The 17,640-nt window shown below is 36.9% G+C and overlaps 1 protein-coding gene across 9 annotated transcripts in view; it reads right to left on the reverse strand.

Moving 5' to 3' along the window:
• Positions 1 to 4,538: 4,538 nt before the first annotated feature.
• PAX2 (paired box 2) overlaps positions 4,539 to 17,640 on the reverse strand; it is a 72,619-nt gene continuing 59,517 nt past the window's right edge. For 3 of the 9 annotated variants that reach the window (XM_066598761.1, XM_066598764.1, XM_066598759.1), the window contains 4 exons: positions 8,712 to 8,813; positions 8,096 to 8,194; positions 6,394 to 6,480; positions 4,539 to 5,450 (listed from right to left, as the gene is read on the reverse strand). In XM_066598761.1, the coding sequence (XP_066454858.1) occupies positions 5,329 to 5,450; positions 6,394 to 6,480; positions 8,096 to 8,194; positions 8,712 to 8,813 (410 nt within the window). In that variant the 3' untranslated portion in view covers positions 4,539 to 5,328. Of the gene's footprint in view, positions 5,470 to 6,393; positions 6,481 to 8,095; positions 8,195 to 8,711; positions 8,814 to 17,640 lie in introns of all 9 variants that reach the window. The other 6 variants (XM_066598766.1, XM_066598768.1, XM_066598765.1 and 3 more) reach the window with 3 other exon arrangements.

The raw sequence follows: 17,640 nt of genomic DNA on the forward strand, positions 1-17,640 counted from the left end.
CCATGATTGCATGCGTCAGGTCCCATTCAGATGACTGTCATACAACTTTGTTTTGGAATTGTACATTTTGTGATCATGACGTAACATAACGGGTAAACCTATCTCAAAGAGGACCTTTTGTAAAGCCTTTCCTGCTTTGTTCTGACAGAACATGAATATTCTCATAGTAGACGGTTTATTAGTGGCCTTAATATGCATTTTTGCCACAGTTTTCATTAAATACCTAGTCAACTCAGTCTTATACTGACAAATCCCGCTTCTGGGTGTGTTTTCGTTGACCATGCGTTATATGTATTAATATTCACAAACAGGAACTTCTTTCTTTCCATTGTATTTTGCCGGATTGGTACACTTGTTCATTCAATGCTCCTTAGGTAGATTTACGGTTGGTTTAGTAGTAAAATATGAGTTTAAGTGATCTGTATAAATGCACTTAAAGAATAGGCCCACAAGACGACATAGAAAAGAATTTATTTATCATGTGCACGAAAAAAGTTCAACAACCGAAGCGATGATCAAAGCCAAATGGCTTTAGTCAAACATGTCCAATCACATGTTGTAGCAGAGACGTATCTCGTGTACCCGAGTCAAAAAAGGCACACTGTTTTGCATGCTGCTTACTGCAGTTGCATCATTGCATTAGTTCCATTTAAAAGTAACTTTTTTAAGTCCAATTGTTGCCTACTTAAACGGCAACAAATAGGACTTGTATTCTTTTACCAGGAAGGCTTTGCCTCCTGCTAAATGTACCTTTGCTCTCAGTCCATTCATTGTATTGGAAAAATGTATCTACTTGTTTCTCCTAAATATCCAGAAGTCATTCCGAACAGTTTTCGGCTAGAATTTCGACTTGACCATTAGAAAGGCATGAGTGATAAAGAATGCAGACTTTTGGTTCCTGCTACCTCCCTCCAGTACAATAAAAGAAATCTCAAAGTATAAAGTTAAAATGCATGTCATTCATGGCCTTATTACTTATAACACAACTTGAAAATAGAACAATGACCTTTTTTGGTTACCACAGGGGAATCGGAGATTGGGTGGGTTTACTGCTGACAATGTGAAACACTAATGACTGGCAGCCATTGAATATCATGTCTTGTTTTACCTAGTATATATGCCAGTTTTTTGATGTGTGATTAAAACCAGGATTGAAAGTAAGCGATGGGAAGAAGCAAGCAATGACAAGCACTGGCCAGGGCAACATGCAGAACAGTGTGTTTGCATAGTATTCTTTCAAAAGCTTCTGTCGTGTAAAAATGAGGCAAAAATGAAGTCTTAGGCTGTTTGCAAAACCCGCAGACTTTAGCGAGTCACTAATGTTCATGCTGTGCTTTATTTGAAACATAATTTTCCTTTTTTTTTCCAATGAGCACAAGAAGACTTGCAACATACAGACATTTTGTTGTTATCTACATGATGAAAGCTTCATTTAATAGCATGTGTAATGAAATGCAGATGAACTTATATACAAAGACAAAATATCCTTCACTTTACACACATCATCTTTCTACAAAGCAGCAACTGTTTTGTTTTGATGTAAAATTAATTTAAATAATTGCCATTTCTAATGTGTTTTTGTAGAATCCACTTAGTTTAAATTGGATTCTACCATACCATAGTACCACATCGATCTAGTGTCAGCAACACAATCCATACATAATACTGTATATGCTTAATATAAATAAACACAGGTAAGGGGGACAGGAATGTTCTGGAATTTGTAAAAAAAATTTCAGCATAAAAATTTTTGGGATTTTTGGATTGGGTTTTTTGGATGCAGACCAGTAAACAAATAATCATTTCAAGCTATCCAATTCAATTCAACGATATCCTAAGATTTAGTTTGTAGACAATAGAAATTACTTTCCTTTGTTGCTATTTTCTTCTTTTGTAATTAATACTGATGATCGAATTAATGATAAAATGTCTTCTGTGCTTCTTCGGCATTGTGATTCCCATAGAAGTTGTCAGTGAAGAATGAGCATTCAACTAACATGCTGTCTAGAGGTGTTCCCAAAAGATAGAATGCCACTAATGGACCAGCATTCATAACATACATGTAAAATAATAAACTTTTTGTTGAAGAAAACAAAGGACAGTCTTTCAAAAATGTTCCTATATCTATCGGCCTCCATAATTTTATTTGAGATTTTTCAACCAAATTAATGAATGTTATATTCTACCTGGGATATCACTTTCTTAGCTCGTGTCCTATTTTCTGAGACGTATTTTCAAAAGACAGACTTCTTCAAAAATCTTGGTTCTCCAATGAAATAATTGTAACTCTACACTAAACTGATATGTACAGATGAATTCGTATTCAGTTGGATGTCTGTTGATGTCTTGAGATGTGTTAGTGGATGTCACAGTGTGTAGAATTCCTAAAGTAGGGATACATATGAGATAGCTATAAAGAGGTTCTCAAAAATATTCCATGAGTGGAACAGTTTGCCACGGCAGGTGGTGAGTTCTCCTTCAATGGAAGTCTTCAAACAAAGGCTTTACAGACATGTGTCTCAGATGATTTAGTGAATTCTGCATTGAGCAGGGGTTGGACCCGATAACTCTGGAGGTCCCTTCCAACTCTACCATTCTAAGATTATGTAGTGCATTTGAAAACAGATCCAGTAACGTAAAATGTATCAATGTAATCAATAATGCCCACATTCAACAAGTGATCAAAGGAAATTTCTTGGGGATGTTATAGGTATAAAGATCCAATTGATATAGGGGCCACACAAAATGAAAATTTGAAATTGATATAAGTCAATAGGATGGCCACTTGTGTTTGAATTATTTTTTGGTTAGGCTTTGGGTTAACCTTCGTTGGTCATCAACCAGGACACTTATGCAGAGAGTATACACTATGAGTACATTACATCAGAATGAATAATGTTCCTGGCATGATGTGACTTAATGTTTTCAAAAATGTATTTGAAGAGATGTTGTTGTATGTCTACAAATGAACAACCTCTGCATTTTCCAAAAACAAAAAATCTGTGGATTACATATGCTGTATGCAGATTTACAATGCATTTAAACTTTACCCATCAACATGCCATTTAATATAGCATATGCTGCATTTCATTTCAATCTGAAGCCATTCCAGTTTTGATTGGTGAAAATCTGGGTACTCAGATAACAACTGATCCCTACAATAAAGTTGCAAAATTCCTTGTCTGAGCACTATGCCCCTTTACCTTATGTCAGCATTTCCACCTCTCTTCTGAAAAGTGAAGTAACCTTTTTGTGGTCTTTATACTTACTACAGTCTGTACACAGACAAATGAACAAAGCAGGCAGGAGCCAAAGGGGCATAGAGATCAGCTGAGTAAACTTCACCCTGTTGTTCTAGGGATCGGTTGGGGGTCTCAACATCAAGACCCCTCCACCGATCATTTTAAGGTACCCTTGAATTTATTTGTAATACATAGATTAAAATTTACTGTGGATAAATACGTTTATGATTATTGAACTGTCCTTTGCTTTCTTAGATCAAAGGAAAACAGCAATCCTTCTGTTGAAGGCCTGATCAACTTTTAATATGGTCCATACATTACAGCAGATAATAGTACCAAGGCAAAAACTTATCAGTTGTTTTGACTATTTTTGATAGTAATTGTTGGAAAAATGGATTTGTACACAAAGATCTGTACCACTTGTAATGTGTCACCCTGTTTTTCATTACAGGCACCCCCAAGTATCGGGAGTTTACACAAATTATGAGATGAATGCACCTTTCTTAATTTCCAGCATTAATGTAACCATGCAGAAAATCCATTCATTCGAGTTATTTCTCTTCTTAAAGAGGACCATGACAACACAAATAAGCATAATGGTGTTTTGTATGTAGGTAGAGCTAAGGGCAGAACCTAAAAAAGCCTAGATTCATGATGAAACCACATGGGGCCCTATCTTGACTGGCAAAATCACTAGGGTATCGGGCTTCCTCTCTTAGTTTCATGATGTAATATCTTTTTTTCTGCTGATTAAAATTAAAATATTAATGTTCATTTTAAATACTAGTAGAGTATATATTTTTATACACATGGAATATGGGACTTGTTGGGGGCAATGGCCATGTCATTGAGACACACTGGGCAATGGGGATAGGCAGCAAAATGAAAAGTGCCTATAACATTGAAGATCTGAAATATGAGTAAAGCTGCTACAGTATGAATTTATAAATGTATAAACTTTAGATTTTTAGAATTAAAATCAATGGCAATGCAAACTGTATGTAAACCTGGAATCGGGGTCGTAAGTGCCATTTTAATCTAAATAAAAAAATGTTGAATTTACAAAGCCATATCCTGTATTTTGTTTTGTTTTTTCCACAATGATGTTCTGTTAAAGGGACATAACAGGGTCCCTTAACATTGTACTCCAACACACTAGTGCAAACAAAATAAAAAAGAGGAAATAAGATTTGAAGAACTGACTTCTTTACACAATCCTATGACATTCTCTTCCATTTTCAGCATTTTTGTTTTGTGTTTTTTTTTATAGAAAATTGTCTATTGTCATTTGTACAGACCTTCATGATAAAGCATAAAAACAGTGTATTTCATATATATATATTTATATATTCATATATTTTATTTTTTTCTCTAAGTCATTAGACTTTAAAACGTCCTCCAGTCTTCTTTTCTGAGATGATTGTTTTTTTTTGTGGGGGGGGGGGGGTTCTCGTTTTTTTTTTGTTCACTAGAATGGTGTCCATGTGGAGTTTCATGACATGCCACGCACAATGAATGGAGTGTGAGAGACAGGCATCCAATCCAAGGCAGAAAGGTAAAGAGAGGGTTAGTTCTGAGATTCAAGAGAAATCACTAATGAAACACTTTTTTTTGATTCATATAGTCCTCCAATTCCTAATTGCTTCATAATGATTCTGTCAGAGCTCTTCCATCCTTGGTAGATCTTTCCAATGGAACATATTTAGATGGCAACTATATGAGAAAATTTTTCTCCATGGATTCTTTTTGTGGCTTACAATTTGCTTCTATTGAGTCTTTTATTTTTTTACCAGTAGCATTTGTTTTTGGAGTCCTACAAAAATGTCTTCATTCTTTGCATTGCTGTTTTGAGCATAGTAACACTGGCTAGTATGTTAGAATGTTGTTGTCTTAAGGTCCCAAAGTCCACTGTATAAATTAATTTGTGGGCCTTTCATGTGCAACAAAAAAGTTCCAGTGTCAGGTATGTGGATAAAGTAACAACAGGGAGACAGAAGTTCAACCCCTTGCAACTGAATAGTCAGTAGTTGTAGGAGAGCGATTGTAGGAGGCATGGCATGAGACACTCTTCTTCCCAAGATGATGTTCACACAGGTACAATATGGAGACCTAAGTTCTCGCCCTGTAGTTTCATATGGTTTCCATGGTAACTAGTGGCGGTCATAGGCAGTGGCAGCAGTGGGAGGTGCGGAGCCCCTGGATGTGGCACTATAATAATAAGGGGAACCTGAAAGTTAACACAGGAGAAGAATGGACTGGTTGAAAGGACAACAAGCAAACGAAACAAAGACAAACACAACAAGAATACACATCTATACTTTCCAAATATGCCCCATTCTAAGTAGGAATATGTTTCTTCATCGCAGAATTAATTGGTAGCCATGTAGCTGGCAACATGCAACAGTATAAGAAGTACGTAGGGTTGACACTATCATTGTACAAACATAGAGCCTATGGGAAGATACAACCATGCGTTTCAGAAAAAATGTTTATTGTGGTTCTGCTCTGGAATGTGGTTCTGATCTGGTATAGCAATTTTATCAAATACAATGTTAAAAGGATTTTCACACATTTATGAACTATTCACTACTGGGACCCCCACCAACTAATTGGGGTTCCTATCCCCTTGTTCGACTTCACTGCACAACCGGTAAGAAGGAGTTTGAATGAAGCAGCCATTGAGCAAGCTTGGTGCCATTACATTCAAAATCAATGGGACTTATTGAGACAGCTGAGTACTTAGCTCTTTCCATCAGCCTCATAAACATCAAATAGAGCAACAGGATACATGCTTGACCAGCGCTCCTTTCAAGCTCCTCCACACTGGGCTCATGAATTAAGAAGAAAAGGTAGACATGGAGCCCCAGTGATTAGTGAGGGTCTTGAGGATAGTTGATAAATGTCTTTTGTGGGACAACCCCTTTAAAAGGGAGATTTGCTTAAATGCAACATAACTAACTTAGGTTGGGGTTGGTTTAAACATGCAACAATTTGGATCATATATATTCCATACTCTCTCGGCTAGTTAGCAATGCCCTTTATGTCCACAAAGAAATGGAAGTACAAAGGACTGAAGACCAGATCTTATTCTTGCCAATTAAAAGCACTAAATATTGAAATTCTATAGCCCAGGATTTAAGTCATTACTCACTTAGTAATGCTGGATTGCTAAACCTCCATGCTTCATTGTATGATGTGTACTGAGGATGACTGTAGGGATTTCCTGAAAATTCACTTCCTAGAAAGTCAAAACAAAGAGTATTGGTTTATAAGTACTGAATATATCCATCCTATGTAGACACAATAAAGGCATATGTTTGGCTTGACCAATTTATAGCCCCCGGTGGTTTCATTGGATACGTTCACAAATATTGGTTTAGCCCAATTAATTATTGTATCCAGTGCATTTTTTTAACATGCAGTTGTGTGTTATATATCATATTGAATAAGCAAAGTTAAAAGTTAACAGAGTTTTGGACCAAAAGAGGAATGCATGATATGTAAGGTGAGCACAAAATGACTTTTGAATGTCACTAAGAGTTCATATATTAGCTATACATTTGTAAACCAAATCTTCCTTTGCTCAACTACAGTTATTACATCTATTCGAAAGATGAATGAATTGAAGTTTGGACAAGTTATTGAGATGGCACCAAAAAAAAAAGAAGAAAGATTGATGATAATGTCTAAGATGAACAATCTGTCATTCTGATACAAGGATCTGAAAAGTTTACTATCTCCTAACATCATCTCTAACATTAACCTAATATCACAAGCCCATCTTGGAGAAATGCTAATACAAGTCTATATATAGTAAGTCAAATTAGTCCGTTGGCATGCGATAATTTTATTTCAGTACTACTGTATATTAGACCTACGAAGGATGTGCACAGAACAGTGAAGTTACATATGTTTATAGGTGAGCACAGAGGGTGGGAGCAAAACAGCGGATAGTGGGAAGTGTTTATTGACGAGAGGTGAAAGCATGCATACAAAAGGATAATGAGTTTTTGAGCTCAACTGTGACCAAAAGGAACTGAGCTATCTCTTTCCTTGATCACTAATGAAACAAGTGTAATTTCCTCATCAGCATTGGATTTTATTTCCATACTCCCCTTTCTGCTCACCCGGCCGCTAGCCCTTTCCGGCAGTTCACTGCACCAACCTGGACTCCTTTTTCTTTAAGTTGTACAATAATGTCTCAAACAAATACTCTTGTATATTAGGGAGTGGAGCGTTAGGGGTGAAATATATGTGTCTGTTCTACAGCTTTATGCAGTGTCATTTAATGGAGCATTCACTCGTACTTGTGTTATATACCTCAGAATAAATAAACATGGGCATTAATGCATTGTCAAAGCTTTACCTAGGAGAAATGGCCTTTTATCCATTAGATCAATACACTGTATCTATAAATATGCTCAGTACAAAAGCACTGAACCATTAGATCTTCTTATACTCCTGTCTATAAATGTGAAATAAGACATCCGTGTTGGTAAGTGTCTATTTTGGTAATGCATGCAACATCAAACAATTCAATTCCTATTATATAGGAAGTATTAGACATAGCTTTATATAATGGTACACTATTGGGTTATTGAAAACATAGCCTTTAGTTTAATCTGAACTTTTCTGCAAAGTGTAATGTTCTTCAATATTGTGAATTCTTCCATAAGTGCAAGCATGCCATACTCAAGGTAAAACTTGACAACAATCGATAAAGTATAAGACCATATTAAGTTAATTAATTGTTACGCTTTGATTATATGGGTAGTAGAATTATCATTAGACAATGTAAGACGTAGACAAGGAAAAGACATGACATAGAGATGTGCACAATGTGCTAGACTCACCACTCCCAGTCCTGCAGTGAAACAGACATGGTTTAGAGCTGGACAGACATGAACAGCACTCCACAGGTTGGACCGAATGGTGGACCGAAACGTTGGTGCCTGTCAATGCAGTGATAATGAGATGCTTCTTCCCTGTCAGTGACCTGTGGAGTGCTGCATACTATGTGTGTCAAGCACTAAGTATAGAATGCTAGTAATGTACTATGAGAGGAAGGGAATAACTCCCATATTCATTGTAAAATACTGTTTCTACCAGGTGAATGCATTCCAATATAGCCCATTGCCTTTCTCTGCTCAGTGGTTTCTCCGGTTGAGGGACTTAACAGCAAGCAGAAATACTAGGTCAATGAGACCATTTATGCAATCATTAGCTAATGAACAAATTATATTCCCCTAAAGTGTGTATTTGTGTACTTAAGTGTCATTATTTAATTTCTGAAAAGTGACAACCACTAATTAACTTTTTTCCCCATACTTAAAGTCCCCAAATATTAAAGTCAGTGTATATCTCTCTGAATGTGTGGCTAAGTATAAAATGTGGCGTTCCCCAAATATATTAGCATTTATGACTTAATAATGGTGTTTATGAATAAATTGCAACATAATTTTGACTTACCAGGTACCATTCCAGCCAGTGTTGAGGTTGGGTAACTGCCTTGTCCCGTTGGGGGAACATGAGGAGGGTAACCAGGCAGGGTTGTACTTGTCATGTCTCGACCTATGAACACATAAACATTTTTTTTCCTGAGTTGCTGATATAATAATTGTTTTATTCATTTATATAGCACATACATATTCCACAGGGCAATACACGGATTATAAAGTAAACTCAACATTCTTTATTAAAGAGATAAGAAATAGCTGAGAAATCTCAAGTTCTGACTTTATATTGCAAATGATAAGAGCCCTGTAGGATATATTTGGAGACTTTAGATTTGGTTAGATGTGATACCTTTGAATCCAAAACTAAATCCAGGATTTGGTGCATGCTAAATACAAATCTCCTGAATGATATAGGATTTCCGAGCAGACACTGTAGTGTAAGTTTTAGGTCAATGATGAGAAAGGAGCATACTTTTCATAACCAGCGTCAGTCATCTGTAAATATCCTCAACCTATTCAGGCATAGCGACTTGGAAGTGATGTCAGCGTTGCTGAGTTTCTCTAATCCCAGATAAGGCTGTTCTATTGCCAGCGACTTCCATTAAATACTAGCTATAGTAATTAGCCTACAAACAGAAGTTAGCAAGGCTGAATCTATATTACTCTTCTTATAGAACTTTATGGTTGACTTATACTTGGTTGTCATTTCCATGCAAATCCTGCAGGATGGCTCAGCTTGGGAACTCAGGAGTACTTTAATGTTCTTGATCACTACACTGGAAACCAAATGAACCTAACATTCCTATAGGCACTCACCAGGATTACTGGGTTACAAGATTACAAATTATTTGTAATTCTCATATTACATAATGTAAGGTTTGACATAGACCTAATGATTTGTCATTATTTAAAGCATCATTATAAGAAAACAGATCAATAGGTACATACAGAGTCTAGGTAAAACATTGTCATTTGCACGTTGGAATGTTAAAGAAATATTCCAATCTTAGACTTTTATGGCATATCCAGTGGATATATCATATATATCTGAATGATTCGGGTCTCACTTCTGGGACCCATAGCTATTGCAAGAACAGGGGATTCCCTGACCCCATCTCAAATCATGACCATGGCCATGGGTGCTGAGATTACAGAACTGCCTGTTTTAAGCTGTTTCCGCAATTCTCATAGAAGTGAATGGGAGTCAAGGAAATAGTCTAGAACAGCCAATTTGGATGTTCTCGTAATTCATGAGTTGCTGATATAGGGTAGCTCAATCTTATGCAGTTTCCGTAACTCCCGTTTACTTTTATAGAAGATACAGAAAAAAAATAGAACTGCCAGTTCAGCTATTTCTGTAAACTCAGCCGCTGCAAGACAGCTGGTGGTCCCTTCTTAACCATGCTTGTCTGAGATGAAAGTACCCCTTTAATAATAAAATTAAGATAAAAAAGCTGATAGTTTTTTTAAAATAAAGTTTCCAAATTCTAACATTTCCCATTTATTTCTATGGCAAACATTTTAAAAATGGATCTCTATATCCTATTAATTCCACAAAGACATGCATTGTCTTGCTATTCAAGTGCTTGTACCATTAAATCCATTCATTGTACACAATTTGGAATGTAATCTAGTGCAGCGCTGACTAAACAACTGTTCCTAAAAATACAACCCTGTCCCACAATGTACTTTTTTGTTTTCTTTTTTTTAGTCATTTTTGTCCTCAAGATAGCCTAAAAAATTTGTCTCATCAAGACAATCCCATTTTGTATCAAGCATGGGCAGGGGATCACATGATCATGTGGTTTAGCTTCAGAAATCCTCAGTGATCAGCTGTTGCTACTGAGGGAAGTTGTGGCAGCCCATGCATTATATTTAAATGAATGGCTATTGTCTTCATGAGAACCCCTTTAATCCTGACAATGCATTGATAATTACTTGTTTTTAAGATTTAAATCAGTTAATTGATGCTTCAGAGTAGTGTGGATAAAAGACATCTTAACCAGGTTTCCTTGTTCTATACCATCTTAAGATTTTATTATAGGATGTACCATTATGGGGTATATAAAATAAATAATGAGTTTGTAGAGTACATATACAGCAGTGATAGCAAAAATCACTTGTGGTTACAGAGTTTCTTGAAAGCAAGTTAAAAGCCTCTACTTCACTTTTTTTTTGCTTTACGATGAACTTTTGGCTTTAAAATATTTTAGTAGGTTTTTCTTCTGTTGCTGCAGGGTCAAGAACTCAACAGATTCAGCCTGGGGGATGACAGTCCGCTGCCACTCAAGCCAACTGGTCTTTAACAGTAAAAAATTAAAAAAAAATCTAAACGTCTTGCTATGAGTAGACAGAAGACCTTGTGATTAAAATAAGGAATGTTCTCTACAATTACGTAGGGTTGATCTGACAAAATATTTCCTAATAGTCAGATAAACACCCAATGTAATAAGGCAGATGACTTATGTATGAGGGTAAGTTTGGTACCTGCTATGAGTGGCTGGCTGCCGAACTGCCCGTAGGGAGGGCCATGGTGAGTGAAGGAGCTGTACGTAGGTGTGGACGCATCAACGGTGAGGGCCATCTGAAAAGGCTGAAGATCAGCCAGCCCCGAGCTGGCCAGTGTAGAGGGAGTGAAGGGAGTAAGGGAAGCTTCATGAGGCTCTTGCTTTACATAGAGGTGAGAGGAGAAACTCTCTGTGAGGAAGAAGGAAATGGATGGACAGAGGACAGACAGACACAGGTTGGGTGGGACACAGAAAGAGAAAAAAAAATATGTATAAATGTAAATGGAATGATAAAAACAACAAAATAAAATAAAGAGGGTTTGAAATAAGTATAAAAATGGTTTTCTAATTGGTCTGACACCTTGATATCGACTTGTAATTTACTATGTTCTGCTCTATATTGTATTCTGAGGTCCTGTAAAATTTCACAAAATAATCAGTATGACCATTAAGTAAACAGTCACTTTGAGGCCATTACCCTGCTTAGACTTTATAGCATAACCCCAATTCCCAAAAAGCTGAGATGCTGTGTAACATGTAAAAAAATGGAAAGAAAAAAAGAATGCAATGATTTTAAAATGTCATATTAACTATATTTAATTCACAACAGAACACATATCAGAAGGTGAGAGGGAGACATTTTTACATTTCATTTAAAAAATTAAATCATTTAGAAATTGATGGCTGCAAGATATCTCAAAAAAGTTGGGCTAGGGCCATGTCTACCATTGTGTAGCATCGCCTCTTCTGGGAAGTGAGGGGGACAATTGCTGGAGTTTTGGGAGAGGAATGTTGTCCCATTCTTGTCTGATGTAGCATTCCAGTTGCCCAACAGTCTTGTGTCTTCTTTGCCGAATTTTTCATTTCATAATGCACCAAATGTTTTCTATTGGTGAAAGATCAGTTCAGCACCTAGATTCTTCTTCCACAAAGTCATGCCATTGCGATAGATGGAGTGTATGATTTAGCATTGTCTTGCTGAAATACGCAAGGCCTTTCCTGAAAGAGCTGTTGTCTGGATGGGAGCATATGTTGTTTTAAAACCTCAATATACTGTTCAGCCTTGATGGTGCCTTTCAAAATGCTATAGGTACTAATGCAACCCCATGCCATCAGAGATGAAGGCTTTTGAACTGTGTGCTGATAAAGAAATCGATGGTTCGTCTCCTCTTGAGTCCACAGGACATGCAGTCTGTGGTTTCCAAAAACAAATTCACATTTTGATTCATCTGACTACAGAACAGTTTTCCATTTTGCCTCAGTCCATTTTAAATGAGCTTGGGCCCACAGAAGATGCTAATGTTTCTGGATTGCATTGATATATGCCTTCTTCTTTGCATGATACAGCTTTAACTTGCATTTGTGGATTGCACGTTATACTGTGTTCACAGACAATCGTTTCTGGAAGTATTCCGGAGCCCATGCAGTGATTTCCATTGTAGAATCACGCCTGTTTTTAATGCAGTGATGCTTGAGGGCCTGTAGATCTCAGGCATCTGATATTGGCCATCAGTTTTGTCCCTTGTGCACATTTCTCCAAATTCTCAGAATTTTTGATGTTATGTTCTGTAGATGATGGCATATTCAGGGTTTTTGCAATTTTATGTTGAGGAACATTTTAGTGAAATTATTCCACAATTTTTAAACACATTTTTTTACAGATTGGTGTACCTCTAAGTATCTTTGCTTCTGAGAGACTCTGCCTCTCTAACATGCTTTTTTTAACCCTGTCCCAACTTTTGTGAGATGTGTTGCTGCCATCAATTTCGAAATGAATTACTTTTTTTAAATTAAATGGAAAAATGTCTGTCTTTTAACTTATGATATGTGTTGTATGTTGTATTGTGAATACAATATTATTCTATAAGATTTCCAAATCATTACATTCTTTTTTCTTTACATTTATTTTTATATTTTACACAGCGTCCCAACTGTTTTGGAATTGGGGTTGAATACTATAATGATATGTAGCACACACCTTTTAATGTATCAGTCTAAACTACTGTACATGAAAATATATTTGTAGAGCTATGAATTCCAATAAAGATCAATATAGAGAATATTTTTGGAGGTTTCCATAAGTTAATATTCCTGTTGTCAAGAATCATATTTAGAATTAACATAGTCACCACTATAAACAAGGTGGTTTTCTGCTTTAAATACTCTAAATATCTTAACCTTTTTTGTTAAATGAATCCGTAATCTTTTGTAATGTAGGCTGCCTAAATCACTGCAGCATTAGAGCAAATGCTTGGCATGTGGATTTGCACTTAGCTAGAACCCAGAGGATACAATTTCAGAGTAAAAGCAGAAATTGTCTTCCACAACAAGAGGAATTACGCTGCAGCTAATTCCTTACATTGTTTATTGTGCATTTAGTATTGTATGTAGCCTGAGGCCTACTGCTTAAGGTACTAGACTGCAGTCCCTATAGATTTCTGTATAAGTGCTGGAGATATTTTGTTTGTATTTCTGAAAAGCAACATAATAAATCGACAGTCAGTTGACCAAATTGTAAAGCTAAATCTATAACATTATACATTTTTTAATTTTAGCTTATTATTCTTAAAGGGGTTGGGGGCTCATGAAGACAACCCCTTTTTAAAAAAAAATGCGATGAACAGTTGATCTAACTTCCAGCAACCAGCTGGAAGAAGATGTGTCTGACCAGATGTTTTCCCTGGAGTGAGACCATGTAGCACATGATACGCCAGAGGGAAAGCCAGTCTTTATTAGCTACTCATGGAGAAGTCTCAAACAGGGTAGACAATCCCTAAAAGTTTGAAAATGCTTGAAACTAAATATCAAGGATAATTATCTATTGTCTACGCTGAAGTGCTTCAATAATGGCCCAGTTACATACAACGAGAAATGCACGAATCTCGTTTGCCCAGGCGAGTGAGCTGGTGACGTCATCAGCAGCTCATTTGCACTCATACAACCTGTTGAGAAAGGTAGATCTTCATTGAGAATCATTCACTTCTCGTTCAATGTTTCACATTCCTATGTCAAACGCTGAGCGGGGAGTGTTTAAACGCAACGAGAAGCCAATGAGCCGACAATGATTTATTTGCCGGAGGCAACTGAACGCGTGAAAATTGAACAATTCTCTATCATTGTTGGCTTGTGTTTAATCCAAATGATTATCATTCATTTTAACAATCTTTTAAACTATTATAATAGTTATATCTAAACCCACTTTCAGTGTATGTCCATATCAGTGTCATAAACACTTACTTCGGCTAGAAATAATACTAGACCATTGCTAACTTTGCGAAAGACTAGTATAATGTGTGGATCAACACCAGTGTTATTATAAGAAGCATTGCCCCCGGTATCGTTAATAAAACACTTATGACGTCACTAATGTCTCGTAAGATGGTAGGTTGCGTTCTCATCCATATTTGAATTATGGTTGAGGCTCTTATTTAATCCGTGATAATGTTCTACATGTATAAACCACAATGATAAGGAATGACATAATAAGATCATGAGACTGACCAACATATAATTACTGGAAAGTAATATGAACGATCCCAGTTTCTGGTTCATCTGTACAGATTTAGTTGTTGCCACCTGTGATAAATGTCTAGCTCTAGAATGCTGAAGTCGTCATTCTTTAGGTTCCATCATGAGAATTGATTCTCCCATGAAATATAACAAATGGATTTTGCAGGACAGAGAAGACACCCAGAGCTTTTTAACAAGGCAGTTTAATCCACCAAATTATATTATTATGTTATTTCCTGCTGGCAGCCCTTATTGAATCTGCACATTTTAAATTATTTTGTCAAATAAAACGATTGAACTTGGAAAAATGATTCAGGAGGGAGGAAAAATATCAGCAACCGTGAGGAATAGCTCCAATGGTGTCTGCTTCAAAGTGAGACTCGGATCCAAATATGTAGAATGTCTAGGTGAAGGATACTTAATGAGATTATTTTCTAATAGCGCAAAGCAAAAAAAAAAACCTTAAAGCATCTCTCACCTTGACAAAACTATACTGAATGCATCTACTTCCCTTCTCCATAATAATCACTCCATGAATCATTCATCTTTAATAGATTATGCAAATAGAAGGACATAAAATCAACAATGATCAATAACGCCAGGCGTTTAATTGCTCGTAAAAAAAAAGGGAAAACATTTTAAGATTAAGCATGATCTGCAACCTTTTTTGGCTAATGATACCATTATTCCAAAAACTGGAGCATGGCCTAAGTGCAGTAAAATAAGCCCCCCCTCCACCCGCTCTTCTAAAGCTTTTTCCTTAATCTGTCCTTTAATATGTTTACCTTCATTACTGTTGGTAAACAGCACTGAGTCTTAATGAGAGTTTCTGTGCTCCTCTACCATCTGATTGAAATCCTGCATACAGATGAACATGTTAGTGCTAAGGTGCCACCTGGGAGTGCCATGCTGAGCCCGCAATGAACTTTCCTCGCACTTGGACCGAGATGGATCAGGCAGAAACATCTCAATGACATTGAAAAGATGTAACAGAGAGGCTTGACATGTGTAGCCTACTGAATATGCAATCAGATACGATAAACCTAACCGCACTCTTTTGCCACCCTGTACACGAAACATCTTTCCATTGAAGGAAACCCATTACTATTTCGCATCTGCCTCTTGAAAGGAAGGAGCCCCGCTTACATAAATATACAGTGAGTTGTGACCTTGGGTAATTCACCTTACCCTCGGTAGCAGTGGCTCATGACCTACTCCTGAACTGTCACAGATGATCACAGCTGAGTGATTATTACTCATTTAATGCACTGTTCCACTACATAAAAGGCCACCAGCAGTTTTGTCCCCACCTAGCTGTATAAACATATCCTCAACAGCTGCTCTGATGCACATAAAACCGGAACGCCATTTATGATATGGTCAAGAAACTAAAAGTGATGTTGCCTGCTTAAATCGGTCGGAGTAGTAGTTGTATTTAAGAAGGTGTAAGTATTAGTTCTTGAATTTGTGAACTACAAACCTAACTAATTGATGTAATAGCATGTGATGTTCAATACTCTTGTATAGAAATTATCATAGAAGTGATACCTTATTGGCTTAGCAGAAAAAGTATATTTGCGAGTTTTCAAGACCACTTAGTCCTCTTCATCAAGCCTAAGCTTGAAGGCCACTTAGTCCTCTTCATCGGGCCTAAGCTTGAAGACCACTTTGTCCTCTTTACCAGGCCTTAGCTTGAAGGCCACTTTGTCCTCTTTACCAGGCCTAAGCTTGAAGGCCATTTAGTCTTCTTCATCAGGCCTAGGGGCCTGATGAAGAAGCCTGAGTATCCTCAAAAGCTTGCAAATAGAATTTTTCTGTTTAGCCAATAAACATATCACGTCTGTAAGACTTTTGTCTTTTTTATACAAGAATATAATGTCACATTGATTTTTCTGGCTAACACAGTGCTTCATTTTTTTTTGCTCTACATTGATGTAATAATACAGTGTAGTGTTATATTCTATATTTTCATGTCCTGCCCTTCTAGCTTTGAAGTGAGATGGGATAGAGCACCAAATGTCAGAAAATTGACAGCAACACAAGATGAGTGTGTTTACCATTTGGGGAGCAGTGACCTACTAGTACCTGTGGTTATGTTAGTGAAACCAATGATTGATGTGAGTAAAACAATATCATCATCATAGCAATGAGATAAAGTTACTCATGAAGACCCGTCTGGAAAAAAAGACAGCCAGAATCTGAGTGATTACTATGGGTAAGAAGACATATGTTTGTCCAAAAATTACTTATAGCACTGTTGTAATAAAGGGAACCTATCATCAGTTTCATGCTGCCTTAACCATGGGTAGCATTAAACAGAGTTAAAGAGAGCTGGGCACATGGAAAAGTGTTAGCTGGGCAACTTCCTTCCAGCTTCTTGGCTTAAAGGGAACTTTTCCCTGTGCCCAGCTTTTGCTTTTTAACACTATGTTCTTCTGAAAGGCGATACCCTTTTCAGAATAAAAGATATTTCTTTGCAATGAAGGAACCTGTTGGTGTTTCATGTTGCATGAGGTTAGGGCAGCATGAAACTGGTGACAGGTTGCCTTTAAAATGGTTGTCCTTTGAGCAATTCCTTTTTATTTGGAGGCTGTCCTAATGGAAAGCTGATTTCAGTTCCCCAACAATCAGCGATAATCTCTAGGAGAACACAGAAGCAAATGTTCAATTCTTCTGCATTGCCACCACATGGCAAGTGAAGCAATCCACAGTTTCCAATGGGCAATTCATCTGGTGCAGAGACATGCTACCTCCTGCAGATCGAGAGATGGCCTTCATTGGGATAATATGTGGGTCCAAGATATTGGACTCCTCTCTGTTAGCTCAGAATAACCTAAGATATTTTCAAAATATATGCACTGTAGAAAGTCCATCAGTCAAGCACAAGTCAGTAACCAGTTCAACACCAAAGACAATGATTATTCT

The sequence above is a fragment of the Eleutherodactylus coqui genome, chromosome 4 (assembly GCF_035609145.1).
Source record: "Eleutherodactylus coqui strain aEleCoq1 chromosome 4, aEleCoq1.hap1, whole genome shotgun sequence".
Lineage (NCBI taxonomy): Eukaryota > Metazoa > Chordata > Amphibia > Anura > Eleutherodactylidae > Eleutherodactylus > Eleutherodactylus coqui.